This window comes from Coenobita brevimanus, chromosome 49 (genome assembly GCF_032717465.1).
Source record: "Coenobita brevimanus isolate Jiangsu-jjx chromosome 49, ASM3271746v2, whole genome shotgun sequence".
NCBI classification, from domain to species: domain Eukaryota; kingdom Metazoa; phylum Arthropoda; class Malacostraca; order Decapoda; family Coenobitidae; genus Coenobita; species Coenobita brevimanus.
Genome location: NC_137002.1, coordinates 5701009 through 5711992, shown reverse-complemented (window position 1 = coordinate 5711992; position 10984 = coordinate 5701009). Strand labels below are relative to the sequence as shown.

The 10984-nt window shown below is 41.2% G+C and overlaps 1 protein-coding gene across 1 annotated transcript; it reads right to left on the bottom strand.

The window, feature by feature from the left end:
- Positions 1-512: 512 nt before the first annotated feature.
- wfs1 (wolframin ER transmembrane glycoprotein wfs1) lies at positions 513-10777 on the bottom strand. Its single transcript, XM_080272122.1, has 6 exons — positions 10576-10777; positions 9474-9581; positions 8753-8875; positions 6715-6811; positions 5384-5504; positions 513-5079 (listed from the first exon to the last, which is right to left on the bottom strand). Exons 1-6 carry the CDS (start codon positions 10670-10672, stop codon positions 3136-3138), a joined length of 2490 nt encoding a protein of 829 aa, XP_080128248.1. The 5' UTR covers positions 10673-10777; the 3' UTR covers positions 513-3135.
- Positions 10778-10984: the final 207 nt, after the last annotated feature.

Below are 10984 nucleotides of genomic sequence, written 5' to 3'. Positions count from 1 at the left end.
AAGATGTAAGGATTGGCCATGAACAATGCATTTGAGGTAACAGTTATCAGGGATGTGCATCTAATGAATTTTGCCATATACAGAGTATATGCCTAATAACTTTGTCTTAAGCCAATTTTCAGTCGTGTTCCCTGCTTTTCCTATGTTTAGTTGCCTTACCCAATTGGACTGGGCCTGTGCAGGTTTATATCCAAGGGTGTCAGGGTTTATTGCTCACATATTGCCACTCAGGGATGAATGAAGTTGGTCACTGTCATCTTAAATGTCAAGACAACTTGCCTAGCCCCAGGCAACACAGGATTAGATGATGGTTGGATGAATGGTATAAAATCACCACCACCACCCACGACCTCCTTTCCTATCCCAAGGTAGAGTGAGGTAAGGTCCAGGAAGCCAGAGGGGAAAAAAATTATCAACCAAAGCTTATCCAACAGAATAAGCCACACTGTCACTAACTCACTATTCAAGCCACAGGCATAACTAAAACCAGAAAAATACAAAAAACTGCTTTATTCAGTAATTTTCCACAAAGCACACAGAGACAATTTAAATATATAACAGCTTTGCTATTGTAATTACTGAAGTATAATGGAGCTAGGAACAAATTACAGATCACTAATTGCCCTTTACATCAGTATCTATTTACAATGTTATTCACAGCAACAAGCAATACAAAGAATACTTGAACTATTATTTGTACAAAAATATAATTTGTACCTCTGAGGTTAGAAAGGTTAGAAAAAGATAAGGCACCAATAATACAGAACAGCACTACAAAACTTGTTACTAAACGGTTCATACTGTGTATATTTTTTTAATTAGTGTTTCTTTAAGCTTTATGATTCACTGACCAAAATATCTGGAACCTTGTATAAAATGTTATTCCTCTGTCTCTTCTTACAGTAGTCCATAGTAAAATAACATACATCCACTCCCATAATACCCACTTGTAAGGTATAACGGCCCAAGACTAGGCTACCACAGTCCAAAACACATAACGGTAGGTGACTTGCTCGTCCCTAGTGGCAGCATACAATCATAAAGCCTTCAGTCACCTCTTACGGATTTCAGAGATGACCTGCACATGCCCCTGATGATAACACAGTCATAAAAACAGTGTCTAATTTTTACAGATTTGAATGGTGAGCCGTACATGCCCCTATTCTATCTATCTATTGCCAGACGTCTTAATCCCTTACGGGGTGGCCACAAACATATCGCCTCCACATTGTCCTGTCCCCCGCCATTTCACTGCCCCGCTCCCAACTCACACCCCCCCTCTCTCATATACCAGTGACTGCACATAATTGTAAAACCTTCAGCCACCTATTACGGATTTATGACACATGACCACAGTGCCATTTTAAGTCATTACACCACCAAATGTCTAACTTTGCCAAAAATCCTCTAAACTTAAAGTCAACTAATAAGAACTACCCGACACATGACTGTACGTACAAAAGTTGTACCATGTTCATTATATACATACAGAATTCATTCATGCAGCTAGCACTCCAAAATAAATACAATAATAGTAATCAAAACAATCACTGTTCTAACCCTAATTCCCAGTAATGAATGGGATGGTTAAGACCAGAAGTTCTACGTTGAACATAACTTACCCAACTGGATAAAAATAACATTCTAAGTAGGTTATCTGTACTAAGATTTCCCATTAAGCTCCACTCACAGCCAGTATTAATATCAATGAAGGAAAATTTCCAAACATAAGGAAAACATGGTTCCTCTACACAGAAAGTAATGCGGTGCAAAAATATATCTCAGTTGTAACTTATCAATTGTAAACAAGGCAGTTGTAAACATATAAGCAAAATATAAATCGGTAAAGTGAGATTCCAAAGTCTGCCACTCAATTTACAATAGAGGTACATATGCTGTAGTCACAAATCCTTCAGGAAGAGTGTCTTTAATTCAATTTTTGCTACAGCCATAATTTTAAACTTTAGGGGAATGACTCTTTTTAGTTAACCCTTTCGCATGATGACAATATCTCTTTTAGTGAATCCTTTCCCACGATGACACCTTGTCCTTACATGACATGATTCACCTTATGGGGCCATTGTATTATGATCATGTTAACTCATTCTCCATTATTTGAAGGTGGTAGGCAAGATTAAATCATATAAACTGCACTTAATCTATTATCTGACAATTTAAATGAACTTAACAGTTACTATTTCAGTATCAGTCTCAGTCATTCCTCACTCTCATAAGTCTTGCCCCTCGGACACACTTTCTGTCAACTTTTCATTCTACATGCATGTCATACATCCATATTGCCTCAATGCATTCCTATTAGTAACAATGTTATTCATAGAAAATCCACATCTAAAACAGTTTACAACATGGAACTTGGCTGCAAAGAGTTTGACTCCAAAGTTGCATATATAAGGTACTTAAGATCAGTCAGAGAATGCATACACCTCTGCTGAACTTTTTATATGAACACACAAAAACATGTAAAAGATATACGATGCATATACAGTACTAGCTCTGATTTGTTAAGAGAGAACAATCTCAACTATTCATAAAAGCTGCATAAAACTTTCATGATGTGTTTTATAAAAAGCCAAATACCATAGGTTTGAATGATTACAGACAGGAACAATTAATAGTAACTATCTTTTACAATTTGCAACTAAAGGACTGCCACAGCTCAAGTACAGGTATACCTTTAAAATGTTTAAGTAGGGTGCATTACTGTGGACAGTAATACTGCTAGGCTAATCAGTTATATGTCACTGCCCACCATCTTGTTATTTATTGTCAGAAGTGAATCATTACTAATGTCCACAACAGTACAGTCATAACTAAAGTATACTTAATCAGCCAGCAGACAAACCTTATGGCTAAGAGGTTAGAGCACCAGCATTAAAAACAGGCACGTTGCTCTTGCTGCACGTATAACTTCCATGCTATCCATCTCAAAATAATTACCCTCTACTTTAATAAACTGTGACACTACATTAACTATCATGTAGAAAGAATTGTAGTAAAGCATTATTTTCCAGAAATTATATTAGTACTTAAAATTACACACAAGACTCATACACTTAGAATTTCAGAATACAGTAGTCCTTAAGTTTTTTTCTTGGCATAACTCACTCAAGCGTGTCATATTGTTAGTGTTGGTCCCATGAGAAAGTTGAAGACGAAGATTGGAGCGGTATGTAGGTTTGTGCTGGCTGGTGGATCCTGCTTTTGGACAAACCCTAACTTGGCCTTGCAGTTAATGCATCTCACAGCCGAGAGCTCAAGTCCAGGTGTTTTTGTCCCTACGCCTTCCGATAGTGATGCTAGGAACTCCACTTGATCCCCAACACTAAGTCTGAAAAGGAAATCACGGAAGGTGTCATCGGCTAGGAGCGTCACATCAAAACCCTGCATCATCCCAATCCCGAACCTCCAATATGATGGAGTCATAGAGATACGAACCTCAAACGTGTACTCATTCCAGTTATCAAGAGTACAAGTGTCTGAGCCCAAGACTGAGTGGAGAAGCTGGCATCGCTCTACCTCGGTACTTGGGGTTTTAGTGACTGGACATGCTGGGAGCTTCTGACCCAGGTAGCACCTCAGAGGCTTCTCGACTATATCTGGAAGATAAGTCAGTGCAGTCTTGGGGAGGTTGCGGACTCTGGCAATATTTACGTGGGTCACGGTTCCCTTCCACCTAACTATTGTCCCTTGCAGTGGTAGGCATCCATGTATAGTAGCAGCCTCAGCATCTTTACTCGGCAGGCAGACATTCTTGAAGCTCTCCCACTGCAGGCTGGAATACCTTAAGGAACTGGTGCGCAGAAAGACGCTAGGCTGCAGCAACATGACCACCACCCCAGCCAGCAGGACCAATTTGAATATCAGCATAAGTGTGGGCCACCAGTGCCTAGAGGCCCATAAGACTAGTACACTGCTCAAGAACACAACCACCAGCATCTCATAACTAAGTGCAACATGTAAGCTCAACCCAGCGCAAATGACAGCCGGCCCAAGGATGAGGACTAGACTCGATGCTGTGGGGAAAATAGCTACCAGGGACCATCCAGCAAGGGGGTACAGAACATCTACGGGCGTCACAACCTTCTGTGCTGCCAGAACAGTCAGATGACACCACACTAAGCTCAGTATGTGTGAAGGGAGATGTGCTGGGCCACTTATAACAGCAACACAAACCTGTAAACAGCACCACAGCAGATGTAGAAGAGGTCCAACACCAAGATGTACAGTCATTCGCCCAAGTACCTCATATTGCCCCTCCACCAGCAGCTGATCTAGACCAATGTACTCCAGTTTCAAATGACTAGCGATGGATTCCCGAACACCTGGGGTAATGGCGGTGAGATAGAGGCCAAGTGAGATGAATTGCCACATACGAAGCCGCTCAGGAACAAGAATGAAAGTGAGGACAAAACAGGCAAACATGACTGGCAGACATATGACCATGAGCCTGGGAGAGGTGAGGGGGATAGTGGCAAGGTATAGGAGCACTGCCACAAAGGCCACCAAATAGGGCATCCTACACCGAGATCTGAACTTCCCCTCAGCTTGTTCGACATCCAGCTCGGGGCAGAAGTGTGAGAAGACAGTAGACCAGGTACAAAAGGCATCAAAGCGGCGTCTGTTCAGCAGGATACGTGCCGTGGAAGCAAGCATGACAGCAAATGCAGAAATAGACAAAACGGCTGGTAGAATGACAGCTGCAGCCTCTGTCCCACCAAACAGGGACACCAGGGCAGCCAGCAAGCATAGCACCAGCACCCCTGTCACAGGATTCACTGCCCGCCAAACCCTCCCAGTGCGAGTCGTAAGCGTGACGCCCAGGAAGTGAACCGAGGAGTGATAAACAGTGACCAGTATCCTCCACGGCAACCACACAGTTTGGCTAAGAAGTGAGGAAGCCTGGGGTGGGTGTGCTGACTCAAGGAAATGGTGTATGGGAGGAAGTCGACCCTGGCAGTATAACACAGCACCAGACACCAGGTGATCCTCAGTGAACCTCTCCCCTCCGTACAGCTTCTCCAGATTGCTGCCACTGCTACCAATGCCATCACTCTGATTCTGATGAAATAAAGATCACAGTAAGCATTAAAGGTATGTGCTATCTGCTGTTTTAAAGTTTTGGTATGGCATACTAGAACCATCATGCAATGCCCCAAAGTAGACATTTCAGTTACTCTGTAATTTCATATCTGTGGTACTAAGTTCCTACAAACTGCAATTGTGACATCATATATGCTTGGAGACAACATTATATCATCATCCTAGCCACTGTTGCATTATCTGATAGTACTAGGGATGATTTAGAAACAGAAACAGGATATTATATATATAAAAATTAAAAAAGTGCTTCATTATGACTGACCTTGTTATCTTCCATTTCCTCTTCCTTTCTCTCCTCATCCTCCTCTCCTCCCCCACTCAGTATCTGGTTCACTTTGCTGGCCAGGCTGCTGCTGCTGATCACCTCATTGCCATCGCTGATACTGCAATCCCAACAATTGTCAACAATTGGCATTTATGAGTTTAGTATAATCAATAAACACAAAAAGTTTATCAATAACTGTGTCTTTAGTCTGACGCTCAGGCCTGTATTTCCAAACATCTTATCTTTTCTTTATATCTGAATTATGATGATGAAAATGTTCCTCTCAATGACAGCAAAGATGTACTGTACATAAAGCAACTTATCATCTGATGGTAAAAACCTTATCTTAAAATAGAAATGTCATTCAAGTAAGCTGGCATCATTATAGTATCATGGAATCCTGAGTGTGCACATCAGTAAGAAGTCACGTTAATTACATTTAAAGCTGCTCACTCTCAGGCTATGAATTAATCCCTTCATGAGAGTTGATCTATAATTATTTGGCTGGTAATATGGTAATTTCTACCTATCTATATATCTACTGTCTGATGCCTCAATCCCGTAAGGGGTGGCCACAAACAAACAGTCTCCATGTCGCCCCGTCCAATGCCACTTCACTGCCATGTTCACACCTCCCTCTCATATACCTCTCCACTCCATCCCTCCATCTCATTCTTGGCCTCCCCCCCTCCACCTAACTCGCATACACTCTTCTCGTTAGTCTCTCACTCTCCATCCTCTCCACATGGCCAAAGCACCTCAATGTATTTCTCCTAATGCTTTCTATCACATCCACACCACAGTGCTCCTACATTTCCTCCTTTGTTAGTCTGTTTCTCCATGTAACTCCACATGCTCCTCTCAAATAACTCATTTCCACTGCTCTCACTCTTGACTTGTGTCTTTCCAACAAGGTCCAAGCTTCACTTCCATACGTTAAGAGTTGGTATCACAATAATGTCATGCAGTGACTTTTTTTTACTTTCGTGCTCACATTATACAAACAGTTAAAAACACAGTACCGGGTATACATCCTAACAGCTACAGTTCAATCGCCTTAAACTGGTCTCAATTTCTGTCCTTTTGCAGTTTATTTCCTGTAGCTTAATGGCAGTGCAAGACAATAGTACAGCTTTATTCTCTTCCACTGCACTTCTTTGTGGCAACATCATATTCTAATGTTAATCTAATGCTACAGCTCAGCATTCAAGATTAAGAGGTAGCACTTTTAGGTCAAGCTAAAATAAAACAAGTGTAGCTGTCTGACATAACCAACAGTGAATGCAAATGACTGCCAACAAATACAAACATGGTGATGGCATACGTACCTATGGAAGAGCATATGAGCTGAGCGTCTAGCCAGTTTCTCCTGCAAGTCCATGGCTAAACACTCTCGTACCTCGTGGTAGTTATGTTCACAGATTCCTGAGGGATACAGTTCAATGGAATATGAGTAAATTTGATTACTCATCCCTGACACAAATGGATATCTGTACAGTGCACACACAATTATAGCAAGACTAATACCAGCACTACAACAACTATTACCACTATTAATAAAATAATATGGTCATAAAAACACCCAACAGTATTTTGAAGAATATAAATATCAGTCTGGTGCAAAAATGCAGTCCTAAAGTTTTATTTACATGTATTACTTGAATGATGATGATGAATATTACTTGAATACGGTAAGCACTTGATTATCCAGACACTCTGTATTATTCGGATGCTCTATATACGGATGTTAGGCCTTGAATCAATTATTTCTGTATCCGGATATATTTGTCCGAATCTGAACATAAATGTTCCAATATTGGTCACTGACAAGTTTTAAAAATTGGCTGAGTGGCTCGCTGGCCTCTCTGTTCACGGGTGGGTAATGGACCGTAACCCATAAGGCGAGCTAAAATGGCTGTCAGGATCCCTACCAAATGGTCGGAGTCCCTTGGCCATCCAGATCACTTGGATGCTAACAACCACACATGAGTAATACAGACCGCAACACACAAACTGACTGAAAACGCCCATCTGGCAACTCACTGAATGGTCAAAGTCCCCTGGCCGGCCATATCAATGGGAACGTACCTGTTTTGCACAAGTAACACAGAGCCTAACCCACCTGCAGAGCAAAAGCGCCCATCTGCCTCCTCACCAAACAGTCAAAGTCCTCCAGCAGCTCCCACTTCTCTCCCACCCCCCATCCCTCATTTATCCCCTCTCATGTTCACCACTGCCAGGCGTATCTCCTTCCCCATCCCTCAGTCTTCCCCCACCCTAATGTCGCTTGCCGGGCCTTCCAACCTTCCTGCATCACCACCAATGAGTTTTTTAGTTTTTGGCGATTTACTCAAATACTATTGGTCGTATCAAAATTCCAAAAACACCAAGTGAAAGCTCATGAAATTCTGCATCTGGACATATCCTTAGTTCTTGCACAGTATGGGCAGAATTTTGCACTGGGATGTTGGGAAATTATTTGAAGGTATTTTTTACTCTAGTATATTCTCACTCCATTTCTGCACATTTACTCATCATATTTTGTGTTTTTATATGCTTATCATATAGTATAAACACCAGCAAAGACGATGGTAGGCAGTTTATACCAAAATAATCTATTGACGAGGCCATATATGGCCGTGGAAATTATTTTCTTTGTGCTGCGGAAGCAGCCATCACTCTGTTGTTGTCTCAGAAACTTTCTGAAAACTTATGGTTCCCGAAAGGGTTAAAAACCCTTACCACAACCGTCGTCTTCATTGATTTTTTTTGTGGACTTTTATTCTTTATGCACTGCTTTCTTAGTGTCTAGGATTCTATTGGATATTCCCATGTTTGTTTTGATGTCAAGTAATGCCGAAAGACCGGAGGACACTGCCAAACTTTGGAGGGGTACGGTACCTTATAGGTAAGATATTTGTGGATTTTTGTTGTTTATGCATTATTTTCTTAGTGTCTATCATTACACTGGATATTCCCATGTGTGTTTTGATGTCTAAATATAGCTGAAAGACCGGAGAACACTGCCAAAATTAGGAGGGGTATTGTATATATATAGGTTGGGTACTGGTAGGGTAAGGGTGCAGTAAAGGATATTGCTCCGTAACCAGATTTTGCACGTATCCAAACATGCCTTTGACTCTATTATGTTGGATAAGCAAGGGATTACTGTAATTGTACACGGTTTCCATAACAGTGTCGGGGATAATTAGTGTAATATATAGTGACACCTACTGCATGTTTTTGAAAGCACATGTTGAACCTAGAGTTTAAATCAAAAGTAAGTACAAGTACAGAGAGAGATTCATCCATCGTCAAATTACTACCGTAATGTCACAGATATATACGACAATGCTGTGTATTAACCAATATTGTTGTTGAGGCACTCGGTCAGCAGAGTGGTGGCCTCAGTGCTTCCTTGTAGTGATGCTCGGGTCAGCCAGAACACAGCCAGACGTGCACCCTCCTCTCCCTCCTCACCTCCGTCTTCTGCAAAATGGGAGATAGAAGTTAAGCAGTAGCTACTAAAGTAGCAGATCCAGAGAGAGGGGAAGGAGTCCGGATCCCCCCCCCTCACCATTTTTATGTGTAAATTTTATCCAAGAAACAAGTATACTGGTATTATAAAGAATGAGTGAATGAAATACAAAAACACGTTTGAAAGTTCTTAACAGGAATCTGAGTGCTGCAGTATATTGATGAAAATGGAGGATGAGAAAGAGGAGTATTTACTGTCAGATATGATGAAAATTGCCCCTATTAAGGTTTGCAGCTCATAGTTGTAAAACTTACTGTGTTAATGTATACTGTATAAATATTTGTTACTACACTAGAAATTTAAGTGTATGACTAACATCAACAGGTACCGTAAAAACATTAAGATTTGGAGGATTCTTCCTCCATGAATGCTGGATCCACCCACATGGTTAGGGTTCCCTGTAAGCTGATACTGCTGTGACAGTGATTATGAAGCTTTTACTGGCACACCATTATACAACACATTCACTGTGACCCACAGAATATATCATCATCTGCCAGTATCAGGAACTCATGAAAAAGATAACCATGTGAACAACATGACTGTTACCTTGTTTGAGCTGCTCAAGTAGGGTGCGTCCCATCACCAGCTGTGACTCAGGGCACCCATCCTCTGCCAGCTGGCTCCTCATGCGCCGCAGCAGCCCTCGAGGACCACCTGTACATAAGTATGGTGGTAAAATCTAGCAATTATTCTATTACAAGAGCTCTGTCCTCAGCTGTTCATCAGATAACAGCAGTGCTGCCAGGTTTTATCAAAAACCACCAAGTGAAAACATCCCTCTCCAACACCATCATCAAAGGCAAATCAACCTAACCCAGCTTATAATAAACTATGAAAGATCCAACCCTTAAACTGGCTGTACTCAAACTATTTAGTACCACTGGTAACTAAACTAGCTACCCAGTAAGTTGGCCGAAAGCTACTGCCAGTCAGTCCTTGATTTATGAGCACATTAACATCAGTATGGTTCAACTGCATCACCAAACACATTTTATATTTCCAAGAAATTCAACTGGACATCAAATGCAAGGCTGAATCACAAAACCAGGCTTAGCTCCTTTGAGGTATAAATGTGCATTTTTCATGCATGGAAATCATCATCTGATTTGGCTGTCGTTGAATTATGACACTCCGTTCATAATCACTGATCTGCGACTAATGTTCATGTTAACCTGCCAGTACATATGGAAAACATACAATTTCCTAATGTATCTTAAGACCTTTTTTTTTTGGCACGACTAAGGAAATGAGGGTGTACAATATTTTCCCATCTATTCTTTTTCCAAACAGCAAATTCCATTTTTTTTTTTTTTTTTTTTCATGGTTTCAAGTGAGTTTATGCCTTGTTCAACTGTCAGACACTATTTTCCCATCATATTACTGTATTTTCTGTATCTATAATACACAGTTAGCACCATAACTTCAAAAACCTCACGTCCAATGCAAAGAACAGCAAGATTTCACCCATTCATAAAAAAAATACTACTACAACCTTAGGGTACACTAACCACTACGCGTCATTCTAGTAAACGTTGGCACTGTTTAATCACACAAGCTTCTCACATAAACACATACGTTCTCTGAAGCACTCAAAATAACACGAAGAACACGAACAGTAAGTTACAGAAGGGAAAAGTCAGTTAATAACCTTGAATACTGCTCCACTGCTTTCGTGTGGTCTTTTTGATAGTCTCCTGTTGGATGGTCGTGGAGGTTGTGGTGTCTGTGGGGAGAGTAGCCGCCATATTTAACTCCCAGCGTAGACGCCAAGCACAAATATATTCACTCGTATGCTGTCAGAGGGGCGGTTAAAATAGCGGTGACATAGGCCACACGTTACAACCCGTCCACCCCGCCCACATGACTGACTCCGGTAAAGGTAAACACACACAGCGGGGCCCCCTCGCCTCGCTTGCTACGCACCTCAATATTCTGCATTTATTTTGGCCATTTTCTGGAAACTGGATAGATTCATTTGTAAATATATAGGTTTGCTTTATCAACATCGGCAAAATATACACATTGGGAATTTAATCAAAGGTTCCATATCTTCACCC